The sequence below is a fragment of the Pteropus alecto genome, unplaced genomic scaffold, assembly GCF_000325575.1.
Source record: "Pteropus alecto unplaced genomic scaffold, ASM32557v1 scaffold400, whole genome shotgun sequence".
Classification (NCBI taxonomy): Eukaryota; Metazoa; Chordata; class Mammalia; order Chiroptera; family Pteropodidae; genus Pteropus; species Pteropus alecto.
Window position 1 is genome coordinate 603,124 of NW_006430045.1, and position 15,087 is coordinate 618,210.

General features: G+C 46.1%; 2 protein-coding genes, 1 long non-coding RNA gene, 1 other non-coding gene and 1 pseudogene across 8 annotated transcripts in view; 1 reads left to right on the forward strand and 4 right to left on the reverse strand.

Annotated features, from left to right (window-relative positions):
• PRRC2A (proline rich coiled-coil 2A) overlaps nucleotides 1-4,051 on the reverse strand; it is a 14,970-nt gene extending 10,919 nt beyond the window's left edge. For 2 of the 5 annotated variants that reach the window (XM_015588992.2, XM_015588994.2), the window contains exons 1-6: nucleotides 3,867-4,014; nucleotides 1,997-2,171; nucleotides 1,325-1,502; nucleotides 652-751; nucleotides 484-556; nucleotides 9-152 (exon numbers count right to left, since the gene is read on the reverse strand). In XM_015588992.2, coding sequence (XP_015444478.1) covers nucleotides 9-152; nucleotides 484-556; nucleotides 652-751; nucleotides 1,325-1,502; nucleotides 1,997-2,108 — 607 coding nt within the window. In that variant the 5' untranslated portion in view covers nucleotides 2,109-2,171; nucleotides 3,867-4,014. Of the gene's footprint in view, nucleotides 1-8; nucleotides 153-483; nucleotides 557-651; nucleotides 752-1,324; nucleotides 1,503-1,996; nucleotides 2,172-2,778; nucleotides 3,668-3,866 lie in introns of those variants that run through there. The other 3 variants (XM_006904662.2, XM_025045962.1, XM_025045958.1) reach the window with 3 other exon arrangements.
• On the reverse strand, nucleotides 1,679-1,809 carry LOC112479015. Its single transcript, XR_003046021.1, has one exon. It is a non-coding gene; the product is annotated as a small nucleolar RNA SNORA38 (small nucleolar RNA).
• A 77-nt stretch (nucleotides 4,052-4,128) lies between the features above and the next one.
• LOC112478806 lies at nucleotides 4,129-5,352 on the forward strand. Its single transcript, XR_003045963.1, has 2 exons — nucleotides 4,129-4,436; nucleotides 4,939-5,352. It is a non-coding gene; the product is annotated as an uncharacterized LOC112478806 (long non-coding RNA).
• Nucleotides 5,353-7,931: 2,579 nt separating this feature from the next.
• AIF1 (allograft inflammatory factor 1) lies at nucleotides 7,932-9,625 on the reverse strand. The gene is made up of 6 exons (XM_006904663.1): nucleotides 9,543-9,625; nucleotides 9,303-9,364; nucleotides 9,149-9,215; nucleotides 8,747-8,788; nucleotides 8,405-8,567; nucleotides 7,932-8,098 (listed from the first exon to the last, which is right to left on the reverse strand). The coding sequence occupies exons 1-6, from the start codon at nucleotides 9,565-9,567 to the stop codon at nucleotides 8,014-8,016; spliced, it is 444 nt and encodes a 147-aa protein (XP_006904725.1). The 5' UTR covers nucleotides 9,568-9,625; the 3' UTR covers nucleotides 7,932-8,013.
• A 3,494-nt stretch (nucleotides 9,626-13,119) lies between these two features.
• LOC112478960 lies at nucleotides 13,120-13,238 on the reverse strand (annotated as a pseudogene).
• Between the last annotated feature and the right edge of the window lie 1,849 nt (nucleotides 13,239-15,087).

The window sequence follows — 15,087 nt, forward strand, 5'->3', positions numbered from 1 at the left end:
CCACTCACTTTGGGGGCGGAGGCTTGGTCCGGGCCCAGACGACGGTTCGGCAGACTCCCTTTCCTTGGCAGCCTTGTCCTGGTCGCCAGCCGCCTGCAGGGTCGGAAATTCCTCTCGAGAGAATCGTGACAGTAGGCTTGATGCCCTTCCACCTGTCAAGGTTGGGGAGCAGAGAAGACAGAAGTATACTTACTGAGGATGCACCATGAATGGGGAAAGTCCTGATAGACACCAGAGCATCAGGTTCCTGCCTTCAAACTCACCCCCTATACACAAGATGCTCATTTCCAAAGAAACATCAGTTTTGGGACACCCTCCTCACCCTCATATGAGACTGAGACAAACATGCTCATGTGCCCCATGAAGCTGAATATGGACTCCAATATTTAGTCAAAGGACTAAGGATACTTCGCCGAAGGTACAATGGAGGGATCCTGCCTACCGGAGTGCCAGAGCGAGCTCCCCAAATAGCCCTGCACTCACCATCTCCATGTGCTCCATGGGTGACACTGGCTTGTGCCCAGGACTTTACCCCGCTTGGAACTGAAGGAGTGTTCTGGGGAAGCATAGATAAGAAATAGTGACGTTAAATAATGAGACAGAATATATTTTTCCTCTCACCCTTTCAATAACATCCAATTCTTCTGGTACCTCGGGGGCTGCTGGGGGTCGTTTCGGCTGGTTCGAGGCAGGCGTCTGTGAAGCCAGCAGTGGCTGCGATTCCGGCAGCTGAACGGTTGAGGCATCGGAACTGAGGAAATGAAAGAACGAGAAAGTTATCCAGGAGTGTTCCCTACTTCTCTAACTGGAGAACAGGAACTGAATCCAGGCCTATTTGCTCCTGATTACAAATATTAGGACAAAATACTATTATTACCCCACAGAAGCGGTCATCTGTTTCTTCACGCTTTCTTTCCATCTGACAAAGCTAAAGTTACCATTCCTTAGTCCTCTTAACATAGCAGTGCCCAACTTTTTTGGCACCAGGGACCAGTGCTCCTATGAGAATCTAATGCCCAACTATCTGAGGTGGAGCTGAGGCAGTGATGCCAGCTAGCACTGGGGAGCAGCTGCAAATACAGATGAAGCTTCACTTGCTTGCCTGCCGCTCACCTCTGCTGCATGGCCCAGTTTGTAACAGGCCACAGACTGGTACTGGTCCATGGCCTGGGGTTTGGGGACCCCTGATCTAATAGGAATCCTGAAATAGGTAAGAGAGGGGCTTCCCTTTTTGTCTCTGGCCTTGTGGCTGGGTTAAAGCAATTCATCCTGAAGTTCAAAGTTCAAGTATCTATCCCTCTAGGTCCCCCAAACCTCTCTTGACCTCTTGGGGTCGGACTGCTCCTGTTTGCTTGCCCATCCTGTTCCGTCTTTCGGCACTAGTGAGACGTTGGGGTCATTGCCTTTGTTCTCGGCTTTCAGGCTTGGAAGGTTGGCTGGGGGTGGCATACGCCGGGCAATGGCAACTTTCCCAAGACTCTGCAGGCCATGGCGAGGGGCAACTGGAGAAAAGATGAAGGATAAAAAATGCCTCACCTGGGAGATCTTAAACCTAAGCTCTATTTAGATATTATCAGTGTCTTACCACTAAACTTCTCTTAGAAACCATCCCTTCCTTTGCCCTTGGTAATCTTTAAAATCCTATCAGGAAGGCTGAGAGGCATTATATTCAATGTTTCTATGTGGGATGAGTGATCCTGAGACTTTAGGGAGCAAGCTGACCCCAGACTTCTCCAAGCCCACATTTCTTTGCCTTCAATTCTTACATGTCCAAAGACAAGCAACCACAGACACGCCTCTGTAGGAGGATAACTAGTGTTTATCCAAAGCCCAATATCCCCCATGCGACCCAAGATAAAGTTGGGGAGTCTCTAGTGTTCCTCTTTAGTTTTTTGACAATCTGTATTATAGCCATTTCCCTTCAAAGAGCTCTAAAATGCATGCCCCATTCATGCTCAGCTTCCAATAATTAGGAGTATCTTTGCAGGACCCTCACCAGCAGGTTTCTGGATCTCTAAGGACTTGCCCTTATACGTATCAAACAGGTTGAGCGAGGAATACTTCTTTCCATCCTTCCCCTTGGCAGTCGGCCCCGAGCGATCGGACATTGCGCTGGAAGCTCATTGAGTACGTTGGGTCCTGCAGGCACCTCCCCCAAAACGTGCCGGAACCTGTGGGCCAAACACCCAGTGTTTCAGTTTCTGCTCCTCTTACAGACTCCCAATAAAAGCTTAGACGTTCTCTTTCATTTTCTTTAGGGGCCCAGATATGTGGCCCTCTGGTGTCTTTTCCTCCAGCCTATTCAAACTCCCAGTTCCTTTTAAGCAACCATAATCAACTCAGCTCCCAGAGAGCCCAAATACCACTTTCCCTCTTTCACCCAGAAATCTCTTATCAAAGAAACCCAAATAAAAATGTAGTATCTTCCTAGTATACTCTCCCCTTTATGCCAGTCTATAAAAGGTAGCAGCCTCTTCATTATTCCCATGAATAATCTATCTCTTCAACAAATCATTTCAGAGACCTGCGATAAAACAAGGCAAATTCAAGCCCCAGAGAAAACCAGAAAGAGGTGCACAGCTCCATCGTGCAAGGAATAGAGCTTTAGACACCAACTGATTAGACACCAGCTCCCTAACTGTGCCCCAGGTTCCATTCTCAGCAGCCTCACTCCCCTCTGGGGTAGGTTTGCAGGAAGGTATGCAGGGAGTTTAAAGATTTTATGAGCTTGCTCAGCCAGACTGGAGGCTGGTGGCATAGAATTGCTCATGGAACTACCTTGTTTCCAGAGGCAATGCTGGCGGGTTCTGGCCTATCCTATGTAGACGTTTGAGAAAACAAAGCATTTTGGAGCCACCTCAAGAGCACCCTGTAACCATGGGGCCAAGGCCAAAACGAACTTCATTTTCTGACCCTCGGTAAGAAAGTCCATCAACAGTCCTTTCTTTCCCTAACATCCCTTGCTCCCCACGCAGGTCAAAGTCTCCATAGTTGGTCACTTCGGAAGTGACCATGCATTCATTTATAAGGAGGAATGGTGTAACGAAAAGAGATGAGAGGTGGTAGGAAATCGAGACAGGATCAGGATGAAAACTAAAAGTGGGGAGAACTTTAAAACAGGTTAGATGAGAGGATGGCAGTTAGGGGTTGCTTTGTAGGTGAAGGAAAAGGGGATAGAAAAATCATGAAGAGACTAAGATTAATAAAACAAGGTGAAAGAAGGTGAGAAATACTACACGTAAACAGAAATAGTAAGAAAAGGATGCAAACTTAAGGTGGTAATGTCGAGAGCCAGGAATAAAAGGGGGTTGGGATAGAAAAGAGAAGGAACAGGAAAAAGGAGAGATCAGGAACGTAGAAAGCAAATATGCGGGATAAAAGCAGGGTTCCAGAGTGGGAGTGACTGAACGCAAAAAAGGGCGTCAAGAAGGGGGTACTCTAGCTCTAGGTGATGGGAGGGAGTCCAATATGGAGGAAAAGAGACTCTCCAAAAGAACGGTGGGGCGCGGCCCACTCTTGAGCTGCGGCGGCGAAGGGGGCCCGAAAATAGGGGTGAGATGCCTAGAGCACAGCGGAGGATGGGGAGTTACGGCCCCAGGAGAAGGGATCGCTGCATGGAGCCATGAAGGTGGATGGGCAGGAGTTGGCTATAGACTCCGAGAGGGGCTGAAGGTGCGGGTCTCAAAGAGGTGGTACCAGAGGGGGAGGGGCAGGCCAGGCCCCGGCTGTAGGAGGACAAAATGGCGGCGGCTAATGGCAGCTTCTCCTCCCCCCGCTGGCCCGCCACCGCCGCCGCTGCCGCCGCCGCTGCCACCGCCGCTCCCGCAATGGAAAAGGGCGTGAGCACTCGGCTCACCCAGACTCACCTGGCCGGGTGCGCGGGGGTCCGGGACTGGGGCCCAGGGGCGCCCCGGGGTGGGATGACGGTGGGGTGGGGGCGGATGGCGGCGGATGGCGCCGGGCTCGGCTCTTCCCGTCTCCCTCGCTCACTCCGCGGCTGGGCTCCGACTAACGGCCCATCCGGGCAACCGCCGCCCCCGGGAGTGCCCCCCCACCCGCCTCCCTCCGCGCACAGACACGCCCCTTTATTTGCATAAGGGGCGGGCACTTTCTATTTTTCCTCTTTACTTCCAGGGCTCTTCTTACTTTAAAAAAAAAAACAAAAAAAAAACAGGGCGTGAGGAGCTGCCATAGGTTATCTGCATAAGAGGAGGGGCTTACAGCGCTAGGACGCCGATTGGCTGCAGAGGCGGGCCCCTCGGCGTCGGCCGTTGAGACGTGTAGAGGGGGCGGGAATGTGGCGCCTGTCGACCAGGCGGTTGGGGTGCAGAATTTGCACGGGGGAAGGGGGTGAGGCGGAGCGTGCGCCGTGCGTTCGTGGAAAAATGGAAGCAGAGAGACGTAGGGACGCCGAGAGTGGAAGGAAACGATACAGGGTCCGTGGCGCTTTTAGCGGAGGGAACTGAGAGAGGACAGGGCGGAAGGGATTAGGCGCTGGGGGGCGGGGCTTACGTAACCAAGGAAGTCACAATTTACGCGTCCTTTCGCGAGAGGTGAATACAGAGGGACGAGGTCTTTAATTTATTAAATCCTGTCATGCAAATGAGGTGGGTAGATGGACCAATCGAAGGGTCCAGGGGAGTGTATCGTGGACATCACGCAGCATGGGCATTCTTTAGGCAGTTCTATTTATTTGCATAATACATGCAAATCATTTGAACAAAGGTAAGCTAGGAATGACCTATTCATCAAAATATTGGCAACCAATGAAATGACAAGACGGGCATGTAATTTTATAACTAATTTTCACGAAGGTATTTGTATATCTGATATTGTTGGCAATTTGTATTCTCTTCACAATGGATTTCATTCTACGAAATGAGGTACTTGACCCTTCTTTGTCTCCTTATTAATCTTTAATTTATTACTCTGTTCCAGTCAGACCTACTACCAGTTCAGCAACTGTGTTTTGAAGGCAGCAGAGATATGCACGGAATATTATAGAAGTAGGGGAACAAAATGAGACCTTGCCTGGGAAGGTTCAGAAATGCTTCTAGAAAAACGTGACTCTTATTAAGAGATATGAAGAACTAGTTAGGATTTAGTCAGGTTTGAGGGGAGGGTACATATCTCAGGCCCAATAAACTGATGAGTGGAGGCATGGGTTTGGGGATCTGTACCTAGGCTGGTGTGGTAAATTAAGGAACTGCGTATGATGGAAAATGAGAGCAGAAAAATTAGCAAGATCCAGAGGCCCATTAAGATAGCTGAGATGAACTCGACCAAAAAAAAAAAAATCCAATTAAAAAATGGGCAGAAGACCTGATTAGATAATTCTCCAAAGAGGAAATACAGATGGCCAATAGGTATTTGAAAAGATGCTCAAGGTCATTAATCGTCAGAGAAATACAAATTAAAACCACAGTGAGATAGCACCTGACACCTGTCAGAATGGCTATCATCAATAAATCAAAGAACAAGTGTTGGCAAGGATGTGGAGAAAAGGGAACTTTCATACATTGTTGGTGGGATTGCAAATTGGTACAGCCACTATGGAAAACTGGAAGTTTCTCAAAAAATTAAAACTGGATATGCCTTTTGACCCTGCAATTGCACTTCTGGGTATTTATCCAAAGAAAACCAAAACAATAATTTATAAAGATCTATGTTCATAGCAGCCCAACTTAACAATAGCCAAGATATGGAAGCAACCTAAAAGCCCATCAACAGATGATTGGCTAAAGAAGTTATGGTTCATATATATATAACGGAATATTACACAGCCATTAAAAAAATGAAATTCTACCATTAGCAACAGCATGGATGGACCTAGAGGTTATTACGCTGAATGAAATAAGGCTGAAAGATAAATACCACATGATGTCACTTATATGCGGAATCAGAGAAACACAAAGAAAGTAATCAGAAATGACTCAAACATAGAGGACACCTCTCCCTGGTCAGCTATCACAGCAAAATTTCTTGGAAGAGCTGTTTATACAGTCTCCAATCTCTCTCCTCTCATCCCTTCTCAAACCCACTCAGTCAGACCTTCACCCTTACTCTCTACCCATACTGGGCTTGTTAAAGACATCAGTCTCATGGCTTGAAATGCCTTTGTGTGTTGATGACTCCCAAATATATTTCTTCATCAGAGACCTCTCTCTCAAACTACAGACTTGTATACACAGCTATGTACTTGACATCTTCTCTTGGGTATCTAAAAGATTATTTCAAATTCAGTGTGTCCTAAATCGAACTATCTTGAGAAAATATCCAGAATCCAACCTCTTCTCTTCCAGTACTTTCACCTTCATCTGAACCATCCTCATCTTTCATGTGTGTTACAGCAACAGCCTCCCAACTGGTCTTCCTGAGTCTACACCTGCTTCTACAGTCTACTGTGTTCTCTATAAGTGCAGCTAGAGTTGGCTTTTTTTCAAAGAGGCCTAAAAAAAAAAAAAAAAAAAAAATCCTTTGCTCAAAGCCGTGCAATACCTCTCTGTTTCTCTCAGAATAAAAACCAAAGTTTTTATAGTGACCTATAAGATCCTAGATGAGTTGGTCCCCTTTCATGTCTCTGATTTTATCATTCTCTCTACCTACACCAGGCATGTCTCATCTTGAGGCCTTTCTTTTCCATCTGCTCGGTTGGCCTCTTGTGAGCCTTCCCCAAGGCTAACTACTATCCTTATAACAACATGTATTAGTCTTACCTGTTTTTATACTTTATACAGATGAGTACAGTAAGAGCTCTTTTGTGTCTGTTTTCTTCTACTCAACATTATATTGATAAATTTCATCCACATTGTTGCATGTAGTTATAGTTTCTTCATTCTCATTGCTGTGTAATTATAGTCTATTGTGTGAACATAACCTAATTTATCCTGAATGAACACATTATTTAAGATACCCAGATCCTTTCTTCCTTTCTTGGTTTCATGAGGGTTGTTGTGAAGAGTAAATGAATTAATACATGGAAAGCATTTAGAATGGTATCTAGTATATAATAGGTGTTCAATAGAGGTCAGCTATTAATTTTGTTATATTCAGATTTTTTTTTTTAACTCAGTAATCTTGTCCTTGTCTGAAGTGCTGTATAGTCACTGTAGCAGTCTTTAGGATACTAGTGTGGCTTCACCATTGAGAAGGGCTAACATGGATGGTCTCAGTGGCCTGGTCTGTTCTCAGAACATGAAACAAGCTGGGCCAATTGCATTCTCTTTTTCTAGGGAGTCGGGAAATCTGAAATAGTGGCCAATTACTGGGGTTTGCTATTTAACCCTTTCTGCCATCCAGAGATCCTGTATCCCCAGCATCTGCCCTCAGTATCTTCCTAATCCAAACCCTTTTTCCTGTTGTTAAGACTCAGTTTCTGTAGTTTGTCCCCAAAAGGACCTCGATGACTCATTTAACACTTCAATTATCAGGCTTTATAGTATTGTGACTCCTTTACTTCATTCAGTAACACTAGTTCTTTCATCCATCCATCCATTCAAATTTTGAATATTATTGAGGGCTTGTGATATGTCAGGCACTGCAGGGTGGGTCATATTATCTTCATTTTCAGATAAAAGAGAGACTGAGTAGTGATTTGTTAAGATCACAAAGCTTATAGTGATGGAGAATGTTGGTTAAAGGTAATCCTTGCTCTTCACCATGGGCCTGGGTGATATTTTTGTCTGTACATGTCTTTTCATCCTACCTAACTTCCTTGGGGTAAAGGCTACATTATATATCTGGAATCCCCTTTGGTGTACCACACCACCTACTGTAGTAGACACACTACACAATTGGTGATAGATTGCTCATCTGGGCAAATCCTTGCTGCTCTCGCCTCAAAGATGCTTCACTCCTTTCCAACCCCAGGAAAAAAAATTCCCCCAAACAGAGACCAAGATGACTTGATCTGGAGGAGAAGGAGAATTTATTTTGGTTTGACTCTGGCTCACAATTTTGTCTTCGAGTTATTAGAAGCCCCTTTGATCCCACCAAATTTCCCCCCACCACAAATCAGGGCAACTCAGAGATAGCTTTCTTGGCGGGAGGACCTGCTGGCTTCTCCTGCTCCCTTGCTTTCTCCTCATACATCAGGATCCTGGATGAGATGAGAAGAGACACAGGGATCAGGGAACAGTCCTCTCAAGAGAATAAATCTTAGGCTGCTATGAAAATTTAGAAGAGGATAGTGCTTGCAAGGGTGGGAGGAGGAAGAAGGAGGGCAGGGGTGAGAGAGTTGGGGTCTGTGGGGACCAGACCACGGATGGGGGTAGGACCTTGGAAGAGTCCCTCAAAGGATAGAGGAGATAGATGCTGAGTAATATGTAGAAGGTGAGCCTGGGGCTGGGGGTGGGGGTGGGGAGAAAACAGGTAAGTATAGAGGAAGTTAGATGTGAACACTCACATTTTTAGGATGGCAGATCTCTTGCCCAACATCATCTTGAGAAAGTCAGAGTAGCTGAATGTCTCCCCAGAGGTACCAGAAACCTCCCTGATTAATTTCTTTAGCTCTAGGTGGGTCTTGGGGACCCCCAGTTTCTCTAGCATTCGCTTCAGGGACATGATATCTGGAGGTAGAGGATAGGAGTGAGAAGAGGAAGAGTCTCTCCACCCACCCCACCCCCCATCATATTCTTATTCCCTTTCTCCTACTCTGGTAGCTTTCCCAAACCATCAGTAATGGAACTGTATGAGACACTGCCCTCTTCCTAGGTCTGCACAGTCCCCGAAATCACCCTTTTCTCACCGATATCTCCGTCTCCATTCAGGTCAAACTCCATGTATTTCTCTGGGTGAGGGAAGAAAGCGGAGAGGGTAAGCTCTGGCTAGAGGGGCACAGGCAGGGGCAGGCAAGAGGACTGAGAAAGGAGTTGCTATTGAATGCTAGATCGGAGAGAAGGTGTGGAAGGAGAAGGTGTGGAAGGAGAAGTGTGGGTTGGGCAGTTGAGGAGTCCTATTAAGGTGTCCCAAACTAGAGAGGCTGCTGAGAGGCGCTGGCCAGGGAAGGGGACTGCAACCAGCAGGCAGTAGAGGCAGACTTCCTTCTTGCCACCACAAAAATAGACTTTGTGTCTCTGCTGTCCCCTCTCTGTTCTTGGAGAAATCCTACCCCCTCACCTCCCATCCGCCCCTACAGTTTCCCCCTCACTCTTGAAGGCTTCCAGTTTGGAGGGTAGATCCTCATCGCTGCTGTATTTGGGATCATCCAGGAGTTGCTGTGGGGGAAAGCCAGAGCTAGGGTAGGTCCTCTGGGTCTGGGGACCCCTTTCCCCAGGCCCTGACTCCTTAGTCCTTCCTTTCACCTTGTTGATTTCATCCAGTCTCTCTTCCTGCTGGGCCTTCAGCAGTCCAAAGGCTTTTCCTCCTGAGGGGACACAAAGGTTAATATATCCTTACCTTCCTTCCTCTCCTCACCCGCACAGCAGCCCAGAGCCACCACAATTCTGCCTTCCTAGGCCAGCTCACTGCCTTCCTAGAACTTGGCCCAGGTCTGTTGTCTCCTCACTCCCATTTGAGGCTTCTGCCTGTTACACCTTCCCTACCCTGTAAATCCCGGGTTTGGCTCATGGCTCAGCAGATGCTGGTGGAGGTGCTGGTGGAGACAAGCTGTCTCTCTGTCTGCCAGTTTTCCTTTCTCACAGCCTTCTGGGAGGCCTCTCTCCCAAACTTCCCCTTTCCCCTCCTTCCCTCCTCCTCTACTTCCAGGCTTCACTTCCCCATCAGCTTCTGCTGACACTGGCCCCTCAGGAAGAAGGTGGAGCTGGGTGTAGAATGGAGATGAGAAAATAACATTCTCCCAAATTCTTCTTAAGGAGAGCCCTGTGTGTGCATGAAAAAAATATTTTGATAAGCCACTGGAAGTGAGGGGGAAGGGCAGTAAGACCCCAGGGGCATTTATTCTCAGGAACAAATGGCCTTTGAACAGGTCCAGAGATTCAGGTAACTCTAAGACCTTGCATTTTGTCAGGTTTCGTGAATCTGGGCACACAGTCAAGGAAGGGATTTTTCTGACTGGGATTTTTCTGCGTTGTGGATGGGAGAAGAATCTGAAGTCTGGGAGAGTGGCAGGATGGGTGCAGGGTCTGCAAAGGGAGGGAAACTTCATTCCCAGCTTGGTGGCTCCAGAGAGGCACTTGGAAATATGGACATGTCTAACAGAGGCATTTTAATTCGTTTGCTTTAGGATGTACAATGTCATTCCCTGATCTTATCCCCTTTGGAATCTTTAGTAAAATCTACAGAGCTCAGGAATTCAAGAATTTAAGTAGATTCTTTGAAGGAACTGAAAGTGGTGCTAGGAGAGGCAGCATGTATGGACACAAGAGTCAGGGGTTGAGGTTGACATGAGGCTTATGTGTGAGTGTATGTGTGTGGTGGGGGTGCTGGTCACTGTGAGTTCAACAGAGCAGGTGAGTAGGCCTGATAAGTGCCCTCCTTAGGCCAACCCTTCATCCCCCTTGCTGCTCTGTTTGGCTGGTCATGTCTAGGGAAGGTGAGGAGTGTCCCCCTCATCGAGACCCTTTTGTCCCTGCCCAGAACTCCATCCACCCTGCTTCAGCATTGATGGAGACACCTATCCTTCTCCTCCCCCCTCAACCTACTTTCCCTTCTGCAGCTGGGAGTTTTCATTTCTCACTGCCCTCTCCCTGACCCATGCAGGTGGGGGAAGATGTTGAGGACTTTGACTTCTTGACTTCCCGTTATTGCAGTTGTCTCTCCCCTTGCTGAGAAAGCTGCAGCCCTGTACTCCCCATAGTCTCAGTGCCTGGTGGGGAAAATTAACTTCTTTATTCATATATTAACTCAACAACGATTTTTTGAATACTTACTATATGCCAGGCATGCTTCTAAGCCCAGTGAACCCAGTAAACTCTTGTCCTCAGGGACAGTTTAATTGGGGACGAGAGACAATAAAAATAAACAAAATTATAGGCAGTAGTTTGTCTATGGAGAAAAACAAAGTAAGGAAGGAGAACAGGAAGTGCCGTGGTTGACTGCAGGTTTTTTTAAATTTTAATTAAAATTTTTTTGGGGTGACAGTGGTTCATAACATTATATAAGTTTCAGGTGTACAACTTTATACTACAACTATATTTTGTGCTAAATACCCAAAGTCTAGTTTCCTTCCATCACCATGTATTTGACCCTCTTTACCCTCTTTGTTCTCCCCCGACCCTCCTTCCGCTGGACTGCAGTTTTAAATAGAGTAGTCTGAGAGGCTTCACTGAGAAAGTAATATTTAAGCAAAGATTGCAAGGAGGTGAGGGAATAAGCCATGTAGCCATATGGGAGAAGAGAATTTGAGGTAGAGGGAACAGGAAAGGCTAATGTTCTGAGGTGAGAACAAGTCTGGATATCTAGAGTATCTGTGGAGCAGTGGGGAGGTCAGTGTAGCTGGAGCCAGATGTGTGAAGGGAATGAGGCCAGGTTGTATAGGGCCATTCGGAAAAACTCTGGCTTTTATTCAGACTGAGTTTGCCTCCTAGAATGGTTTTTCTATCCAGGATGGCTTGGCAGACTACTATGGTGAGGTAGAGCTTAGATGTTAAGAAAACCTTTCTGGGATAAAGTGATAGGTGCTCTGAACAAGGGACAAAAGTGAAGAGTAGAGTATCTAGCAGGGCAAGTGAGTGGAGAATGAAACTCAGCCTAAACACAGATGTGGGGAAAGCCTGTGAAGAGCAGACATACAAGAAGACATCTCCTACCCAAACTCAGGAGCCTAGCTCCCTGGACCACAGAGAGGGCTAGCTCACAGTAGTTAGGGCTCAAGAGGAGGTGGGGCTTTGGGGTAGAGAGCTGCGAGGGGGCAAAGTAGGGACTACAGCAAGGAATCCACCGAGAACGTGGAAATAAAGGAAGTCGATAATTCTTTGACACTTAGGCTGCAAAATCTAGATCTGAGCAGAGATACGCAGAATCTCCTTAAAGCAGTGGTTCTCAGTGAGTGGTCCTTGCACCAGCATCACATAGAAGCGTATTAGAAATGCACACCGTTGGGCCCCAGCTCATGAACCAGAACCCTGGGGATGTGGCCTAACAATAACTTTTTTAACTTGCACCTCTCATGATTCTGATACACACACTCAAGTTTAAGAGCCACTGCCCTAAAGCAATAGAATGACTCCTAAGCCTGAAAAGCTTGCTGAACCCTGGGTGAAGATGTCAACGCAGCTTAAGCACAGGTCAGTGGGTAGTGTTGCTGGTCAACCTTGGAGGCAGAAAAAAGAAGGAGACACTAAGGCCAGATTTGTGAGTGTCCAGTCAAGCGATCAGGGAGAGAATGCTAAACTGGCTTAAAAAATGACCTGCTGGAACCCTGTGAGCTTAGAATCCATATGGAACTGGCAGCATTTCGCTAAGGGCCCTTGTTATAATTCCATGCTCTCCAGGGGAAACTGCTGGTTAGAATGAGGTCCCATAGGGTGTACCTACAAGAAGAGAACATACCGGTCAGAAAGCTTGTCCATGTCTGTGTCCTGGATGACTTCTGTTTGCCCCTCCATTTTCCTTTTCCTGCTCTGCTTTCTGCCCAGGAGACTAACCTGTACAAACCACATCAAGGGCACCTTTGGCTTCTAGTTGGTTTTGGCTGATGGAGAGCCTGGCAGGAAACAGCAGGAAGAAGGACATTAGCTTCAGGGTATTCATTCCTATGGCTACCTTCCCACAAGGTCACCTCAGGCAGTGCTCCTCTCCAGGAGACCTGCTCTATCTTCTTCCAGGTGTCAGTAGCCCAGGGAATAGATTTCAGGTGGTCTGTGAACTTGAAAAGGAAAAAATGTACCTCCTTTTTCTTACATTCAACATTATATGTGTTGTCTTGTCAAAGACCACTTCATAGTTTAAAGTTCTTGTTTAAGCCAAGCAATGACATCATTTGCACTGCTGTCCTTATTAAAATCTAAATTTGACTTGCCTGTATTTTAAATGTCTTGTCTTTTTCTTTTTGTAGTTGTTACCATTCTTTATTCCTATTTTTGATACGTGTTTTTTTCTTCTTAAAGAAGTCCCTCCAACATTTCCTATAATACTGGCTTGAAGGCGATAAATTCCTTTAGTTTATTTTTGTCTGGGAAGCTCTTTATCTGTCCTTCGACTCTTTTTATTTTTTTTTAACACCTACAGCACCTGATATTTCTAGGTGGTCTTCCATCCAAGTACTAACCAGGCCCGATCCTGCTTAGCTTCCGAGATCAGACGAGATCAGGCATGTTCACGGTGGCATGGCTATAGTGTCCTTCAACTCTAAATGATAACTTTGCTGGATAAAGTATTCTTGGATGTAGATCCTGGGTCTTCATCCTGTCAAATATTTTTTTGCCAAGCCCTCTGTCTTGCATAGTTTTTTTTGAGAAATCAGCTGCCAGTCTTATGGGTGTCCCCTTATAGGTAACTACCTGTTTTTCTCTTGCTGCTTTAATATTCTTTCTTTGTATTTAGCCTTTGGCATTTTAATTATGATGTGTCTTGGTGTGGGCCTCTTTGGATCTCTGATTTTTGGAATTCTCTGAGCTTCCTGGGGTTTTATGTCCATTTCTTTCATTGGGTTAGGGTAGTTTTCCATCATTATTTCTTCAAACAGCTGTTCAACCTCTTGATTTTCTTCAGTTACGCCGATCAGACAGATATTTGGACCTTAATATCCTCCTTAAATTATTTTTATAGTCTTGGCATCTTTTTTTTTTTGCCATTCTGATTGAGTGTCCTTGGCTTTCCTGTCCTCTAGATATGGCAATTGATCTTTTTCTTTATCCACTTTGTTTATTCCTTTGTTTATTCCATTTAATATACTTATCATCTCAGATAATGTGTTCTCCATTTCAAACTGGTTCCTTTTTATAGTTTTAATTTCCATTTTTATTTTTTTATCTCTTTGTTGGAGTTCTCTACACATCCCAAAAGTTCATTGAGCATCTTTATAACCAGTGTTTTGAACTCCGCATCTGTTAGATTACTTGACTCCATTATATCTGGATCTCTGTTCTGTTCTCTCATATGGTTTCTGCTGCTTTGTCTTCCCATTTTGGCTGCCTTTCCATGTTTGTTTCTATGTACTAAGCAAAGCTCCTAAGTCTCCTGGTCTTATTAGTGTGGATTTGTGTAGTAGGTGTCCAATGGCACAGTCCAGAGAGGGGTTCAGCTGCAGGCCAAATTTAGCCCAAGCCTCTATCCCTCCGGGGCCACCTGTTAAGATTCAGCAAGCAATCCACAGATGCTGTGCTTATAGTTGCCTCAAAAGGCCATACCAGAACCGAGGCCAGCTGCCTCCAGTGTGAGTCTAGGAGCTGCTCAGCAAGGGGCACCTGACTCACTGAGGATACACCTGGATGTGGCTTGGGTGGAGCCACGAGTTGAGGGAGGAGGAGTTTCAGGGAATCCTCTGGGCGGAAGGACCTCTGTTATCCAGTTTCATGATGTCACGGCTATGGTGGCGCTGTGTCCATGCACTGGGAGTAGGGAGGGCTCAACAGGAAACAATGGGGACCGCTGGCACTTTTGTACCAAGAGAGTCTCACCTAGCCCCTCACTCCGACAATGTTTCCCTGTAAGTCCCTGGTGCTCCCTGTGTGCAGCTGAATCAGCACTGGTGCTCAGAGCGAGCAGGTCTGTCACTGTGAAAATCCACTTGTGGACGTGGCCCCTTTCAGAGGCTGCTGCCACTGCCGCTGCCTCCATCTCACTCAGCCACTGGAGACCGGGCAGCCCCATGTCCTTGCCCCGTCCTACCTTCTGCCATTGCAGGGTGATTTCTTGGATTTTTCTCTAGTTGTATGGTTTGTTCATCTAGATCCCAGGTGATTTTTCCTTGCTGCTGCTCCTTGTTTTTGTCACAACTTTGATTTAGTTGCCAGAGGATGAACAGAGCCTCTATCATCTACTCCATTTTTTTTCTGTCTCCTAAATGTCTTGTCTTTTACTTAATGTGGTAATAAAGAAGGACATGATTTAGTCTCTCACATATATTTTGATAACTGGAATTCAATATAATTGGTTTACTTTGTTACACAGTTTTATTTTATGCTTTATGCTTTGTTAGAATGCTAAAGAGATCTATGGCACAAAATGAGTAAGAACCCCTGCTAG